This window comes from Vigna unguiculata, chromosome 4 (assembly GCF_004118075.2).
Source record: "Vigna unguiculata cultivar IT97K-499-35 chromosome 4, ASM411807v1, whole genome shotgun sequence".
In the NCBI taxonomy this organism is placed as follows: domain Eukaryota; kingdom Viridiplantae; phylum Streptophyta; class Magnoliopsida; order Fabales; family Fabaceae; genus Vigna; species Vigna unguiculata.
Genome location: NC_040282.1, coordinates 42,018,539 through 42,036,336, shown reverse-complemented (window position 1 = coordinate 42,036,336; position 17,798 = coordinate 42,018,539). Strand labels below are relative to the sequence as shown.

General features: G+C 29.3%; 2 protein-coding genes across 3 annotated transcripts; one reads left to right on the top strand and one right to left on the bottom strand.

Annotated features, from left to right (window-relative positions):
- The first annotated feature begins 138 nt into the window (after positions 1-138).
- Positions 139-3,750, top strand: LOC114181201. 2 transcript variants are annotated; one of them, XM_028067579.1, is made up of 7 exons: positions 139-320; positions 413-553; positions 1,728-1,802; positions 1,925-2,151; positions 2,427-2,474; positions 3,171-3,366; positions 3,459-3,750. In XM_028067579.1, exons 1-6 carry the CDS (start codon positions 209-211, stop codon positions 3,360-3,362), a joined length of 795 nt encoding a protein of 264 aa, XP_027923380.1. In that variant the 5' UTR covers positions 139-208; the 3' UTR covers positions 3,363-3,366; positions 3,459-3,750. The 2 variants fall into 2 exon arrangements, with proteins under 2 accessions (XP_027923380.1, XP_027923379.1); XM_028067578.1 differs by having other exon boundaries at positions 141-320; positions 3,455-3,750.
- A 3,097-nt stretch (positions 3,751-6,847) lies between these two features.
- Positions 6,848-10,860, bottom strand: LOC114181381 (cysteine-rich receptor-like protein kinase 42). The gene is made up of 6 exons (XM_028067821.1): positions 9,749-10,860; positions 9,441-9,548; positions 8,992-9,339; positions 8,284-8,518; positions 7,780-7,924; positions 6,848-7,473 (listed from the first exon to the last, which is right to left on the bottom strand). The coding sequence occupies exons 1-6, from the start codon at positions 10,533-10,535 to the stop codon at positions 7,096-7,098; spliced, it is 2,001 nt and encodes a 666-aa protein (XP_027923622.1). The 5' UTR covers positions 10,536-10,860; the 3' UTR covers positions 6,848-7,095.
- Between the last annotated feature and the right edge of the window lie 6,938 nt (positions 10,861-17,798).

Here is a 17,798-nt window from a genome sequence, read left to right as displayed (position 1 = left end):
TTATCTGTATTGATTCTTTTAATTTATCATCCCAAAATTGGCATGGCATTTGATAAACCACTTATAAAAGACGATTAATAAAGTTAAGTAATATCAAAATTTCTATTAAAAATACCTTTAAATTTTGAAGAGTTTTATATTTGGGTGATAATGTTCTTCCTCCATGACTATGGTCTACTGATAGAAGAAAGAACGAAAGAAAAAGAACATGAAGAGCCACACACAGCTTTCAAATTTGGTCACTCTATTCAGATTCTGCGTTCCGTCTTCTTCTTCTTCAATTTCTCGTATCAACCACATCGCTCTCACTACTACAATCAGTATCTTTCTTCATCTTCTCCTTCGATTTCAATTCAACCATTACTCTTTCTTTTGTTATAATTTTTCTTCTCTCTTTTAATCTTTGATTCAGATTACAGTAAGTTGAAATTCGCTTCGGTGAGAACTCTACTGAAAGCGAAGAACCTCCCACTCTCGCTCTCTCCACGCGCCTTCGTTGCTATTTCCCCTCTCAATGTTGCTGCTAATTACCTACGTAATTTCCGCGTTTCTGGTAAATCAACGCGTTCTCTTGCTCTCTTCCATGGGTCAATTTTCAATGTTAATTAACTGCCAACATTTTATTACCTTAATTTTAGGTTAATTTTCAAGCATGCAAAAATTTACAAATGTTCATTTGTCATGATCCATCTTTGCTATCGCTTTTGAGATAATTATTGTAAAAATTAAGTAATTAACCATTCACATTGAGTTGTAAATATCACTTGATTATTGTAAGAATTAAGTGATCCTGGATTTAAATCGTATCTTGCTGATGTCCTTTGGTATGTAATAAACCATGTTGAGAGGGGACACTCACATTGTATGCATTCAAGGTCTCCGTAGTGTTAATCATTGTTTTCGGGGATGAATAGTCTATACCATGGTTACAAGAAGAAATGATGTTAAATGACTTCCAGTGTTAAATTAATTATTTTTGCTTCTATTTCAATTAGAGAGAGTATTACGCTCTATAGAATTTTGTTTTCGTACATTTATCATTACACGTGAATATAATTACACACATTGATTTCAGAGCTATCAGTCAGTTAAAATTCTTGTTATGGATCACTTATAGGTTGTTATTGTAAATATCGACAAAACTACCCTACACTGTGATCGCGTAGTTGATGATATAAAAAAACGCTTTATACTATCATTAAATATACTATTTATTCTAATTTTTATTTTACTTTTCTTCAGTGCAATAGTAGCTGCAGCTACAAACTCTAAGAAAATCCCAGTGAAAATGTAGGATTGGTTATGGAAAAGTTTTGGATTCATAGGTTTACTTTCTACTGGGATTTTGGAAGTTTCTTGGGCGAACAAAATAGAAATTGTACAATGCAAAACTAGTACTGTGTATCCATTAGCCAGAGCCTAGAGATGAAGTTTACTTTGCTTGCTTATTCTTAGGATTTTAATTTTCATACAAGCTTGTTTTTGTACAATTTCATTTTAGCTGTGGAAAGGTGGTTGCTTTAGGCTGACATGAAAGAAAATGATAGCTTTAATTTGACAAGTTTCGTGCGTCTGGCACTGTAGCATGGTGGTGATGCAGATTTGATTTTAAGTGATGATTACCCAAAAGAAATATCTTAGACTTGAATGTTGGCATACCCTTCTGATCATATGCGAGTATTATCAATTTTTATGCCCCATGATGCTGTTTTTCGTGTATATTCCAGGCAGTTACATTTGCAGTGGAACCCTTTTAGGTGTTTCAATCATATCTGCACCAGTTATAGCTCATGCCATGGATGGTGAGCTGCATAGCTGATTGGTATTATGTACTTTTGCTTTTCTGTTTGTTTTCTTAGAAACTGTCCTCACTGCTGTTTTTTCCTTTCATTAACAAAAGACTATTTTTATCTGCTACATGTAGCTGGGGATGCATTGGTGGATGATCATGAATTACAGGACCTCGCAGAGGAGGAAGAAAATGGGCAATACTTTTGGAGATTGGCTAGAAAATTTTGGCTTCCTATTTTTTTCTTTATCACGGTGTTGACAAACTTGGATGACTCAATTACAATATTTTGCATTAAACTTACTTTATTCCTCCTCAGCACAAAACCCAACCCTTTCTCCGTCTATGTATTTGTTGATCAGGTCAGATACTGACTGCATTAGTAATTTGATGGTGTAAATAAAGAATGTACCCGAATTATCCTGTAGTTGTTTTTTCCTTCAACTTCCAACCATCTTAAACATAATTCATTAGGTAACTCAAGTTTTCATTATTTTTCTAAGAATTTTTGTGGCCTTAATTGCTATCCCTAGGTCTATTCTATTTTGAATAACGAAATATTTTTTGAACATTGATAGTGTTTATATTATTTTATTTTGCCTGACCAGTGTTTTAATTATAATTTCTTATATTGCAGTTGTGTCAAAAATTTATGCGCCAAGATGCTGGATTTCTTAAACTAAAGGTGCATGGCCATCTCATATTTGTTTGTTTCTACTTTCTATTATGGAAGTTTAGTAAGCTATTTTGTTTTTTCCAATTAATTCTAATATCATTTTATGATAAACTGATGGAATAGTGAAATTTCGTTTGCTGTTACTGTTCCTGTGGCATTCAATCATATATTTTTTTGAAACCAGTTCCTTTTTCCTTCGTATATGTGGCCTTCAGAAAGGAAATTGAAGTCCCTAAAATTTTGTTTGTTCCAGCAAACTAGCATGCATGTTTAACTATACTACAAATATCATATAGTATTTATCGAAGTCAAAATACAGGGCATTTTGGTATTGCTTGTTTGTTGTCTTTAAAAATACTTTCCTGATTTATAAGATTTGTTTGTCCCTTGAACACATTTGATAGTGTTTGCCTGCTCAATACATTTTTATTTTCCAAAAATTTGCCCATCAAGCACTTGAGCAAAGCACTTGAAAAAAAAAATATATAAGGGGATGAGAAATCCTCTCTGAGTTGTTTTTTTTTTCCTTTTTAACACTTATTTTGGAAACAGTTTTCAAAACCTAATAGATTTTGGATTAGAAATTGCCTACTGAGTAGTGTGGAATTGTTTCAGAAAGCAATCTTTTAAAAACAAAAATAAGAAGTGAATCAAACAGATCCTTAAGATCTTACTCTTGGTTTGCATTTCATATTTGATCCACAGTCACTATACGCCAGCAAAGTTGAAGTACAGGACTATAAGCTTCTTTGCTTGGCTGCTGTTGAAGTAAGAGATCAAAAGTTCACTTTGGTTGGAATTCTTGGTAGCTGGTGGACTTTGCCACATTTTCAATTTTGGGAAGCATTCTCTGTTGTCAGAAACAGAATTGGAAGTATCTTGGTGAAAACAACTTAACCAGGTAGGCTGTAAATTTAAAATTAGCATCCTATATTGCTCCATTTCCAAGTCTTCTTGTGATGATGTTAATTTAATCGTTTGAGTTTTAGGAAGTTGTTTTGCCCCTTCTGGAGCTTCAACAAAACCATTGAAGAAGAAAATGAGAGACAGGAAGAATAGATGAATGAGGAAATAGACGAACTGTCTATGCTAAAAGGTCATTCCCTTCTTGTTGCTTGATGAGTTTCACATGCAAATTTTCATTCCTTGTTTCATGCATTCTACTCAAATCTCGCATAGCTAGTGAGTTTCAAAAGTCATATCTTTGTAAGATATCAACATGTCAAGTTTTGTCAGACTCAGCTCCTATGCTTCCTATGTCACTCTTTTGATATTTGAAGTTTTAGTTTCCTCTGTCACTCTTTGATATTTGAAGTTTTAGTTTTCTCAGTCACTCTTTTGATATTTGAAGTTTTAGTTTGTTTGAAATTTTGTCATTTTATAAAAGGAAGAAAGTGTTGTTTTTCTAAAAGTTTAGTATTGCCTTTCAATGTATTTGGGTAGAATAAATAAAAGTTGTAAAGGAATGATATATTGATGAATATATATTTTTTCTATTAAAAATATTTCATGATTTTTTTACCCTTATGCATATCATGTAGTGAATTCTCTATAGCAAGTGTTATTTATAGATAATAATTAAAGTTTATGGTTAACTAAATAATATTTCTTCCAACTTTTTTAACAAATATTCTTAAGAAATTGTTAAAACATCTCAAATGTGTAATTGTTTAAACGGTATTTCAATTATAGATTTCATACATTTATTATGTGAGTAACTGACATTTAAGGGTAATTAATTCCAATTTTTATACCATTTTGTTTCAATTTTAGTTCTCCCTTCTCACGTACTTTATGTACTTTATTACAGACACTCGATGGGAATTTAATTCGAGTTATTTTTTATTTTTTAGTATTAACGTAAAAATTAACTAATCTTAATTACATTTAAGTTAATATGAATTGAGTATTACATATTATCCTACAAAAATTAGAAAAATGGGAAGGATAGAGAAACAGCAAAATAAAAAGTTAAGGAATAAAATTTTCAAGACACATGTAATTTTTTGTTTCTATTACTATAACTTCTTAATGGAAACAAAAAGGGGAAAAAACAACTGAATAAATAAATAGCATAAAAGGTTTTTTTGTCTATCGTTGTTACTTCCTACTAGTAATGCTCTTAAAGTGTTTTTAATACGAATATGATTTGCATTTTATAAAATTAAATTTAAGAGATCTAAGTAAAATAAAAAGGAGATAAGAATTGTCCAATGTATAAAATGTTATGCAATGATTTAGAGATAAATAATTAGTGCGTAATGCATGTTTGTTTTTTTAATCAATTAAAATAGGCTGATGGTTTTGGCTTATAATGTTATAAATTAAGTTATTATTTTTAAAAAATTTAATTTTATATTTTATAATTTCATAAAAAAATATTAAAATTGTTAAAGTGAGACCTAAATTAAAGTCATCAAATTTTGTTAGTGAAAAAACTTCTTTAGTAATTTAAGTAACATTTGTGAAAGCCACTCCCTCAAATTTGTTCCTTCAGAAACAATTGTTACATAACATGTTTAATTTTAACCAATTTATGTAAGCAAGTCTTAAAAATGTTCTTAACAGTTTTATGTTAACTGACAAAGTAGTAGTCAAAAGTGTGGGCAAAAGTTGCACATGAAAATGAAATCACACCTAAAATTGACTACACCAAACAAAGTTATTTTTGGATCTCTTCCTTTATTTATTTTCAACAAGGACAACTTATGAAATAAGAAAAATGAGAATTTGAATTTTCGGTTGGATTTTTATGTGTTGTTTTTATGTTGTGTCATCAAAATATTTTGACAGACTGATTTAAAATTTTTAAAATATATTAAAAATATTTCTAAAATACTAACATAATGTATTTTCAATATTTAATATAAGACATAAAAAAAGTTCAGTAGAGAATTTAGATGAGAAAAAGGGTGGGTGAGAAGTGTTTTTTATATTTCTTCTAATATTTTTTTATTATTGTATTTTGTTGGATAAAAGAAAGTAGAAAAAAAATGAAAATTTCTTTAAATATAATAGTTTATTTGGCCTAAAAGAAATAGTCATGATATTTAAAGCCTCCGATATAATTTTGTTCTCTTCCATGTTTACAATTTTAGTGTTTTAGATGTTCTTCTTATAGAATTAAAGTCTTTATTTTCTAATCTATGCTGAACTTTATTACGAGAATATTTAACATAAACTTCCAATTCTCATTGATTAACACAAAAAACCCTTCTATAATCTCTATTACAAGTGCTATCATATATAGTAAATAACAAGGAAGCTCAAACTGTTTCCTCAGAAATGCAATTAGTACTCATTCAAATATTGAAAGTTGTTACATCACTTTCAATTTTATAAGTCAGCTACCGCAGCCAAATCACGTTTCACATCAACACTACAAAAAATTAGTGGTACATGACCCACTTGAAATTGAACACGATAAGTGGGGTTTGGAAGAATGAACATGTTGAATTTTGAATGCACAAATTTTATTCAATTCTAATGATATAAATAACCACAACATCCTCTTTCTTGTTTTTAAGTGGTGATTATGGATTGGATTGATCCAATCCAGATAATTTTAAATTAAAATAATTAGATCAGATAATTCGTGCAAAATTAGTTTGAATTTTATAAAATTTAGATTCAAATATTTGGATCAAGTTTAAAATTCAAAATTTACTTTTTAATAAAAGAAATTTGAATTGATTTGTCAAAAACTTGTCGTTAAAACTAACACAATAAAATTTTGCAAAATTTCAGATTGAACCGACTTGACCGAATTTCGACTGAACTGACACAGCTAAATGTCGAATCTCGATCGAGACTGATTCAGCCGAATTTCAGTCGTGACTGACTCAGTCAAATACGACTAACTTTAGATGAAGATCGACTCGACCAAATTTTGGTCAGGACACACTCGACTAAATTCGACTAAATTATAATTACGAGTAATATCAAAGACAAGATTATCAATGTTGAAAAATAAATGAGTCTAAACCTAAATTGAAGAAGATTTATAAAATCTTTCGGTTGAACGTGAATGTAAGTATCTTATAAGAAACAATACTAATAAAGAAACATGTTTTCATTTAAAAATACTTATGATCTTTTATATGGATTAGAAGTATATTTAATTGGTATTATATCTATCTGATGAATCTTCTTATAGACCTATTAATCAATTCTAGTTAAGCATTAACTTTATGTTTTGAATTCTTACACAATAAACAAACATGTTTTCATTTAAAGATACTTATGATCTTTTATATGGATTAGAAATATATTTAATTGGTATTATATAAATCTTCTTATAAACCAATTAATCAATTCTAGTTAAGCATTAACTTTATGTTTTGAATTCTTACACAAGTGTTTACATGCCAAAATATATTATATACAAAAGAAAATTTGTTAAACTATATACTCAATGTCCAACCAGGTCATTGGAATTTACTTGTTTAGTATGATGAAAAATCTCATCTAGTCTCTCTCAGCATTGGAAAATCTCTTCTTGCTCTTCTTGCTCTTCTTGGTTACTATGAGGCAATTTGAATCTATTTTGAAGATAAAACTTGATATAACTATCCTTCCCTTTGGTGAGTTGGTTGAGGGAACCTCAAAAAAAAAAATGAAATTTTGGGAATCAAGCTTCCAAAATTGTTTCTTCACTTTTGGATGGCCTAATCAAACTGCATGAACTAGAGGACTGAGAGGGACTATAGGACACACCAATCTTTTGAAATGTGTTTGATGAGGAGTTATCTATGCTAAAACCTAAAGGAGCTGTTTGACTTAACAATCTAGAGTTCAAAAATGGAGGTTGTTTTGGTATAGGCACATCCAGATTTGAATTGCTTAACATGCAAGCAACTTGAGCCATGGATGGCCTAAGAGAAGCAGAAGCTTGTGTGCAGAGTAATCCAATTTGAAACACCCTTGATGCTTCTCTTTCAGGAAAATCATCTCCCAAACATGGATCAACAGCTTCAGCCAATCTGTTTGATTGGTAAAGTTTCCAAACCTGATGCACAAGAACACTTTTCTACATCAGTTCATCACAGAGAATGAAGTATTTAGATGCAATTGGAACAACAACATTTTCATAGTCTATTTGGACTTATCATGCAACATAAGCACTTATATGTGTTCAGGGTTTAGGGTTTCGGATTTAGGATTTAGGGTTTATGACACATTAGTTGTCTGTCTTCAGATTAACTCCTTCAGAAGAATATTTATAAGAAAAATAACTATAGTTTATAAACACTAGTTCATTCAACAATGGTTTTTCAATTAAGCTTTATGCAGATTAGGCATTAATTAATCTTACTGTTTGCAAAAGGGAACCAGAATCCTCACGGAAGACATTGTTCTTTCTGCCACTTGCAGTCTCAAGAACAAGCACTCCAAAACTATATACATCTGCTTTATCTGTGAGTTGTCCTTGAATGAGATACTCAGGAGCCATGTAACCTCTGCTCCAAGAAATGGAAAAGAAACTGGTGTCACTTAATACTGTGAAACTTGTTAATAAAATGCATAAAAACTTATAGAATCCAAATTATTCTTCTGAAATTAAGTCTATTAGCAATTAATCTCCTCTAATTAAGTTAATCAAATCCCTGTAATTAGGTTATTAAATATTCTGTAACTATGGTATGCATAATTCTGATTTAGATCATATTGTTATGTATATATACCTATCTCCAATACATAATAAGACACACATTCAAATCATCTTTCTCTCTCACAAATTTTAATTATCAGTTCATGAAGTGATATGCACATTTGAAAATGAAGGTATGTTCATGATGTGTTGAAGTAAAAGACTCACAGTGTTCCAGCAATTCCTGTGCTTAGATGTGTTTTATCAGCACCAAGACACCTTGCAAGGCCAAAATCTGCAATCTTAGGGTTCAGATTCTCATCAAGAAGAACATTGCTACTTTTTATGTCTCTATGGATGATTCTTATTTCAGAGCCTCCATGAAGATATGCAAGCCCTTCTGCAATCCCAAGAATTATTTCAAACCTCTGCTTCCATTTCAGAATCCTTGTTTTGTCCTTTTCTGCAAACCAAATTAGTGCATCACCTTCACCATTTGCATCATCAAAGTGGTTCATCTTATGAAATCAAAACAAGGACTAGTTCTTATGAAAAACAAGAACCATGTATACGATACATTTTCATAAAAAAGGGATCAAAAAGGAGATTTTAATTTTGAGGGGCAAAAAGGGTGAACTTTGTCCATGAATAACTGTTGGGTTTTTAATAAACTTAAATGTATTAGCCATTATGGGTAACTAGCCGTTGTAAGAGACTAGCTGTTGTGGGTAGTTAATGCACTAGCTGTTGGAGTCTAAATAGTTAATAAGTTAGCCGTTTATAGCCGTTGAGAGTACAATGTGGGTCTATAAATTGTATTATGTATTGTATGAATGAACAACAACAAGAGGTGAAGAATAACCACATATTTAACTCAAGTAAGAAACTAATTGAAGACATAGCACAATATTTTCATTAATAGAGAGAAAAGGGTACCAAAAATGAAATGGTCTAAGCTCTTGTTAGGTAGGTACTCATACACAATGAGGCTTTCAGGGCCTTCAATGCTGCAACCCAAAAGCTTGACAAGGTTCTTGTGATTTATTCCACTGATTAAATTCACTTCATTGAAGAAATCATCCACCCATTGCCTATTGTTGAAGACCAATCTCTTGACAGCAACATCTTTTCCATTTGGGAGAGTCCCTTTGAACACAGAACCAGCTCCTCCTTGGCCTATTTTTCTTGGGGTGCTGAAATAATCTGTGGCCTTCTCAAGAGTTTCATACTTGTAATTCAAGCTAGAATTCCTCAGATAAGAGGGAATCTCAATGAAATTGTTTTCTGAATGGTTCAGGAGAAAATGAAATTCAGCATCAGAAAAACTAAGAAACAATCATTTTTATATGTAACTGTTAAGATAATAGTGTTGTGCAGGACTTTACTTTTTCTCTTTTTGGTGAAGGCCACACAAGAGACCAAGATAGAGAGAACTACAACAATTGCAGCCAAGACTGAGACTGCTGTAATGATGGCTCGTTTTCTAGAAGAATCTGAAACATGGAAACATGGAAACATGGACAATGGCAATAAAATAAATGACTAACATGAATCTGTCATCTATGAATCTAGGAATTGTTATTGCAGTGTCTAAGAAAGTTAAAGTTGAAATGTTGAGAAGTTTAACCTATCAGAATCAGTACAAACTACAACAGAAGAACATGAAAACATCAAACAAGTACAACACTCTTACCATCTCCATCTCCATGTTCACCACCTTGATTGAAGAACTTAACAGTGGAAAATCTCAAATAACAGCCAGAATTCAAGGCCCTCCCTTCCTTCTTAGGCAAGCACCCTTTAACCTCATTTTCAGCTTTCTTCAAGCAATCACCACACCCTTTTTCTCCCACACTTTTCCAGCACTGTGCCAAGGCATAAACTCCCTCACCTTCTCCCACTGCAAACCCTCTTCCCTCATTCACTGCCACCCTCACCACATTCTCAACCACTTTACCAACACTCTTCCCAAACACCAACCTCTCAGCCTCACCAGCCACAGCACCATACTGTGTGGTGCAGTTCACAGTATCCCTCAAAGGGTCACTCTCCTCAGTGTAGAAACTGTAGTTATCATAGCGAAGGAAGCAACCATCAAGGTAAATGTGACCAGAAACTGAAGGGAGACAACGAGGTAGCTTGGTGCGGCTAGCTGCAAAACACTGAAGACAATCAAGATTTGAAAGGTCTTGGAAGCACTGTGCCAAACCATAGATTGGAGTGGTTGATGAGAGCTCCTCAGAGTGAGTGCCCCAGTTGTTTTTGCTCACAAGCTCTTGAAGCTTTTCCATTTCTTTGGTGAAAATGGGAACGTAGCTTCCACTTGGTGATGCCCTGTGAGTGCCACAGTGCAACCCCACTTCAGAGATTCTTGGATCAGATAGTGCTGAGTGCGAGAAACACAAGAGGGTGGCCACTGTGAAGATCACAACATCAAAAGATGCAATCTTGCACTTGTTCTTGTGACATTTGAAAACCATGCTTGTTATCGAATCCTTTGAATCGGTTATGTTCTTGATTTCGTACTGGTTCTTTATATTGCAGACAAACAAAGACTAAAACAGTCACAAAATTTTCTGACTTTTTGTCCTTATCTTTGATCTTGCACAAAATTATAGACAAATATAAGTGATACTGTCACATTTCCCTAGTTTCGTCCTTATCTTTGATTGATACAGTCACAAATATGGTTGTGAATTGTGATTGATCACTCAGACTTCAAAAAAAAAAAATCTTCAAGTTGAAGCTTTTGATTGTTTTTATAAAGCTTTCTTGTTGTGTTGGCTCTTGATGTTCTACAAGAAAGAGTTTTGATTCTTTTTTTGTGTGTGTTTTCTAATTTTGAGTGAAAGAATCGACAATGGAGACAGAGACAGAGACAGAGAGAGAGAAAGTTTGCGTGTTTTTGGCACCTTGGACTTTTCATTGTTAACATCATCATCACTGTTGAGAGCATGGTCACAAATGGAATGTTCAAACCAAGCACATGAAACATTCATTATTAATAATGGTTTCTAATAGTATTCAAGGTTTTACATTTTCTAACATCTTTTTTGGTAAATTTACTAGGAATTATAATATTTTTCAAACAACAAGTAAAATCCATAAAATTTTGCATTTTTTAATAAACTGTAATCAGTAATTACGGGTATATTTATTTTAAAAAAAAGTTATGCAATTTTTTAGTATTTAGTTAGTAATAATATGACTGTAACGCTTTCTCTCTATCAACTAAATTTATGCCGAAAATTCATTATATATAGGGTTAAAAAAGAGATTTTATAGTTTGTCGTAAATAAAATAAGATCACTTGTATGATTATTTTTTGATAGAAATGATAAATTTATGTTTTGTCAAATTGTCATCAATGAAATTGTTTTAATTTGATGGAAAAAATGTCTAAGTTAAAAAACAACTTTAAGAATATATAGATGAATAATAAATTATGATTTTTATTTACTAATTTATTTAAATTAAAGTCAAGTGCCATTGACAAATTTAATTTACTTTTTCTTCTAGAAAAAGGGAGAAAATTTGTGTAAAAGCTTTTATGGGGTTGTCAAAGAGAATATTGCACTTTTTTTTTAGATATTGATTTGACTCTTTAATAAACTTTGAAACTAAACATAATTATCTAATACAAACGTGCTTTCTCCTTTTAAATGTAAAACATTTTTTTTATTTTGTTTTTTTGGTTGTCTTATTTTAATTTTTTTAATTCTTGCTTATATTAATTAATCTGAAATGTCTTTAATTATTTTTATTTCGTAAGTTATAAATAGTTTTTTCTCTCTCTTATAAAGACTGCATATTAAATAATATAGTTTCAAAAACAAAAATTCTATTATTATTATAAATTGTTTAATTATGTTGTTTGCAAAAAATAGTTCAATTTTAGACAAATTTAATGCTACTGACTTAATTAATTAATCAAATTTATTATGATAATCTTTATTGCAACTGAGATCAATCTTTTCTGTCAACTATTTTTATTTTATTTTATTTTTGCTTTGTGTGTCAACATGCAATGTTTATTTGGAAAATATTGAAACATTAGAGTTCAACTTTTGAGAATAATATTCTTATGGAGCAAGTTAACATGCTTTCTAGAATGTTTGAATACACAAGATTTAAAGAATGAAAATAACATATTTCCATTCTACTCCTTAAAATGTGATTGGATGTTTGACTAATTAATATATCTTTTATTTTGTGCTAACTTTGGATTTGAATTACTCAATAAATATTTCTCACAACTTATTTAATTTTATTGCCTAAAAGTTGACCATAAAAGAAGAAAATGTTTCAATGAAGAATGTGAGTGGACTTAGGTAGAATTGAGAAGAATTGAAGCATAACAAAGTCATACATGGCAAGCTTGAATAATATTAAAATAAGAATAAATTATTAACGTTTTTTTGGTTTTTTTTCCCACCAAATTGGTAAGAATAATTGATACAACATTATCAAGTTTAAATAAAGATAAAATATAATTTTTGGTTTCACTAAAATAAATGAAGTTTAGCTTTAATTTATCTACTTTTATTAATACTATCTTTGATAAAAAAAATCTCAGAAAACCTTTAAGTTTTAGAAGCTTAACTTTATGTGCATAATGATCCAATTTTATTTGAAACACATCAATGATATATGTTTGGTTGGTGAAGTTTGCATTATTGACAAACAAATATCATCAATTGCTCAAACTTTTGTGCTCACTAATTTCCTTATTTTTTTTAAGGTATCAATGTATTTTCACATTAGAGTAGTGTCAAAGTTTGTATGTAAATATGATAATAATACTTTACAATTAAAATAATGTTAGAAGTTTCATATCGACAAAAGATAAAACTAATTCACAATATATATATGAAGTGGATGTAATCTTCATTTTACAAACTGGTTTTGTGGGGTTGAGTTAAGCTTAAAACTCACTTCTAACATAATATCAGAGCGAAGTTAGAACTTATCCTAACGAGTTTTTTTTGACATTCTCTTCCATTCGATATCATACCGCTAACGGACCAATAGAATTACTTGAAATAAAACAAAATTTTATATAACATACTATTAGTTAAAATTTAAATTGCAGAACATAATTAAAAAACTCAAATACCAAACTCAACTAGTTACAGAATGAATTTTAAATTTGATAACAAGTTTATATTTTTACTTGTATTGTGTTAAAAAAAAAGAAAAAGAAAAGTCACATGGACAATAAATTATAAGCTATGAATGCACAAAAGTTTTCTGACTTTGAAAAAGCAGTATTTAAATAAGCTGTTGTTTCTGACATTTGTGGTTGTTGACTTAATAGTTAATAGTTGACCACATTATACAGCAATAATAATGATAGGTTTTGACTGTGGAGTCAGGATTTGGGTACTACTATGGTCAAAATTTTGAAGATTAATTCAAAAGTTTACAAGTTTTAGTAATTAACTTTAAAAAATGGATAATTTAGTGTTATAAAGACCTTTTTGTATGTGAAAATCCTACTAGAAATTATGTTTATCTATCAACTGAATCAAAAACTACAAGTAATTTCTTTAACAAAAGGTAATCAGAGAGAAGCACAGGAAGTTGTTTCAATGTCAGTGTTGTTATTAAAAATTCTCACATGAGAATTTTATTGCAGATTTGTTGAAAAAATTTACAAATTTTTTTTTTATTGTTTTTTTCTAAAAATTTTAATTGACTGATAATTTTTTTTAGATAATTATTTCCTATAAAATTATAAAATTTGTAAATATTTCTTACAAAATTTATTGTGAAAAATATTTTACACAAAATATTTTATAAAAGAATTGAGAGTAATTTTCTACAAATTTTTTTTCATAACAAAATTTATATATATTTTTTAAAAAAAAATTCAAAACAAAATTTACAGAAAATAAGAATTTTTTTAGTAGTGTGTAATTAATTATTATTATTATTATTATTATTATTATTATTATTCTTATTACTATTATTATTATACACATAAAATTGGTATGTTTGTAGTTGAGTTATATTTTTATATGCGTGCGTACTAAAAAATAAATAATAAATAATTTATTTGATGTATCAATCAGTTGTAAATGTTGAACATTACAGGTTTGATCCAGTTATTTTGTCGGAGATTCAGATATTAAATTGAAATCATTTAAATGCTATTTTCTTGAATTATAAATTTAATTAGGTTATTTTTAATATTTATTTTCTGAAGTCATATTCTTTCAAGACAAGTTTTCGGACTTACTCCAACCTCCCACCAAACTTAACTTTTATATAATCAAGTTACTTGTTATTTTGGATATCTCTTACTATTAAAAAATTATATTAGAATTAGAAAAATAAATACAATTAACAAATCTTTGGTCAAAATCATAGCATTAGTTATATATATATATATATATATATATATATATATATATATATATATATATATATATATATTTGTTTTAATTGTTAAATTTTTAATTTGGTTAACTCACTCGTCACATCTTGATCATTTATATACAACACATACTACACGTTTTCTATCTATATAAAAGTACAATTTTCAAATATACCTCTCACTGTACGTACACCACTTATTTAGTGAGATAATTCTTTTGAATAAAAAATATTAATTCTTAAATTTAACCAAGAATAATCAAAATTATAACATAGATATTTTATCTTTTAACTTTAACATTATCTTTTCTTACAACTAAAATTTATTTCTTTTACTTTTACACCAAAAAAAAAAATCACCTAAACCCCACCGGAAATACAATAAATGAAATTAACTGCCAATGACTACATCTATCAACGAAGAACAGACGTATTAATATTTTATTTTTGTTCACAGTTCCTTTTTTAAATTCTCAGGTAGCACATTGTACATTGTACGGATAGCACAAAGTCAAAATTCGATTTTTGAATAATCAAAATCTGATTTCCATTTTTATATCGTAGTCGGAATATTTGAGAATTGACTTATGTGATTTCTTGTCGTTTTAGAATTCCTTCATAGTATATTGTTGGTGAGATTTGTGGAAGAGGATGAGAAAGTTTGGTGTAGAAGAGTAATTATTTCTTGAGTCGACCTTGTAAAGGTTACAAACAATTTAATTATTGTGTTAATGAGAAAATGAGACTTAAAATTATTCATTTGTACAACATCACCATCTATTGATATTGAAGAGCATCATACACAATGATGCCTTGTTCATTCAATGTGGATCTTCAAAAATACAACTTGTTGATGAATGTGGTGGACAGAATTTTCAGAGTTGAGCACGCTTTAAGCTTCAAGAGGTTGAATGTGCAGTTGTATGGTATGCAAAAGAGTTTTGGACTTTCACATTGGAATTACACACCATCTTGAGATCGAATGATTTGGCCATTTGAAAATAAGGTTGCGAGGTAAGAATTTGAATAGTTTTCTTGGTTGATGATGGCAAAGTTCTCCATTTGAAAGAAGTGGAAGTGTCGATCAATAGAGAGTGGTTGTAGTGGGTGGGTTTATTAGGTAATAAAAGACTATGATAGGTTGGGTTTGAAGTGTTGGTATTTATAGGGAAAGTATTTTAGGGTGTTGTTATTGATTGAAATAAGGAGGAGTCCACTCATGTCCCTATGAAGTTCAACCTTATGTTTGGCACGCTTACCCAATAAAGGTGTTAAGTCTTGTCTTTGTTGCAGAGTTCATATGAAAACATTCATTTAGAAACTGAGTCAACCCATGTACTGTAAAAACCCATCACAATTTAGTGTACTAAAAGTTAATATGTTCATTGGCACGCTTACCTAATAGAGGTGATAGGTCTTTTTTGTGGTAGAGTGCATGTGAGAACATTCATTTAGAGATTGAGTCGGTGCATGTATTGTAAGACCCATCAGATTTTAGTGTACTAAAAGTTAATATGTGTCTTGGCACGCTTACCCAATAAAAGTGATAGGTTTTGTCTTTGTGGCATAGTACATGTGAGAGCATTCATTTAGAGTTTGAGTCAGCCCATGTATTGTAAGACCCATAAGATTTTAATGTATGAAAAGTTAATATGTGCCTTGACACATTTACCCAATAAAAGTGATAGGTCTTGTCTTTGTAGCAGAGTGCATGTAAGAGCATTCATTTATAAACTTAGTCTTAGTCAATGCTATAAAAGGATGGTGGTAGTATATTTACAAGTTGTGGAGTTCTTTAGTAGAAGAAGTAGAAATGTTTTTACTTAGGACTTAAATATTTTGAATTCCTTTAATGTTGGTGTAGATTTTGAAAATGGAAGGTTCTCCTTTTGTACTTTTCCAAATGGAGTTATTATAAGTCATATGTGCACTATCATTAGAAATAATTTATTAGAACCATGTGAGTCAGAGTTAAATCATTTGTGGTATCATCTCCCTCCTTAATTTGTTGATAGAGGAGTTTCTGACTTTGTTTTTTTAAGAAATGATGAAGAAGGAGTTTATGAGTTTGTCCAAAATATACATTCATCTTATTATTAACTTTTAATAATTAAATTTTAACAACTATTCTTGATAAAAAAAAACACTACTTTTCTTTTCTAACAATAAAGCACTACTTATTTCTTGACACTTAATTTCTATTTTCATAATGTTTACTAACATTCTTTACAACATTTCATAATTTTTATTTATTTTTCTATAATTTCTATGTTTTTATTCTTTTAATTCTTTCATATTCAAATTTTATTAAATATACTTAAACATTTATTTTTTATTTCTTTGATATTTCAATTCTATTAAATATACTATACATTTATTTTTTATTTCTTTTATATTTGAATTCTATTGAATATTTATATATTTTTCATTTCTCAAATTTTATTTCCATCTCCTATTGTTTAATAAATGAAAATAAAAAAAATTAAAAAGAATAATTTAACAAAATCCAACCATGTAAATAAATATTTTTTCATTACAAATATATTTTTTTTTCCTTCTCCTTTATTTGGATAAAATTTGAAAAAACAGGATAAAAAATACAGTTGAGCCCACAAATATTAAAATGAAGGGCAGAATTCGTTTACCCAGAAAAACAAAATCGATCAATTGTAAAAATTTAACTTCTTTCGATAGTTTGACCTAGCTATTTGTTATAGATTCAAACAATAGAACTGAAAGTACTATTTTTTTTTTTTGTAATTACAAACTTGACACCGTACAAGAAAAAAAAATTAAATAACAGTTATGTTGACATGATTTTAAATTGCTTTATTATATCTATAAACTATACTAATTATATAACTTTAAGAAAGTTGTGATTGACTATGGATCTTTTAATTATTTTTTAAATTATAGATCTTTTAATTATATTTACGGAGTGAATTCATTTTTTTAACTATGAATTTAATTAAGTTGTTTTTAATATTTAATTTCTGTAGTCATATTCCCTAAAGACAAGTTTTCGGACTTATTCCAAACTCCTACCAAACTTAACCTTTATATGATAAAAACTTCTCCCGGGTCTCTCTTACTATTAAAAAATTATATCAGAATTGGAAAAATAAATACAATTAACAAATATTAATATTAATGATCAAAATCATAACATTAGTTATATGAATTTATTGTAATCGAGAAGTTTGAAATTTGGTTAAGTCACAAGACTCTTTCAAATAATCACAACTTCACATCTTAATCATTTATATACAACACATACAAGTTTTCTATTTCATATAAAAATAAAATTTTCAAAAATACTCGCTAAGTGAGATAATTCTTCTGAATAAAAAATATTAATTCTTAAA

Bases quoted from the DNA above. Each gene is read 5' to 3' on its own strand.
- LOC114181201 (XM_028067579.1), top strand. From the start codon at position 209: ATGAAGAGCCACACACAGCTTTCAAATTTGGTCACTCTATTCAGATTC. The intron at 2,152-2,426 runs GTCAGATACTGA...CTTATATTGCAG, and splicing joins TCTATGTATTTGTTGATCAG to TTGTGTCAAAAATTTATGCG. The intron at 2,475-3,170 runs GTGCATGGCCAT...TTTGATCCACAG, and splicing joins CTGGATTTCTTAAACTAAAG to TCACTATACGCCAGCAAAGT.
- LOC114181381 (XM_028067821.1), bottom strand. From the start codon at position 10,535: ATGGTTTTCAAATGTCACAAGAACAAGTGCAAGATTGCATCTTTTGAT. The intron at 9,549-9,748 runs GTAAGAGTGTTG...TCCATGTTTCAG, and splicing joins TGAACATGGAGATGGAGATG to ATTCTTCTAGAAAACGAGCC. The intron at 8,519-8,991 runs GTACCCTTTTCT...TTTGGTTTGCAG, and splicing joins CTTAGACCATTTCATTTTTG to AAAAGGACAAAACAAGGATT.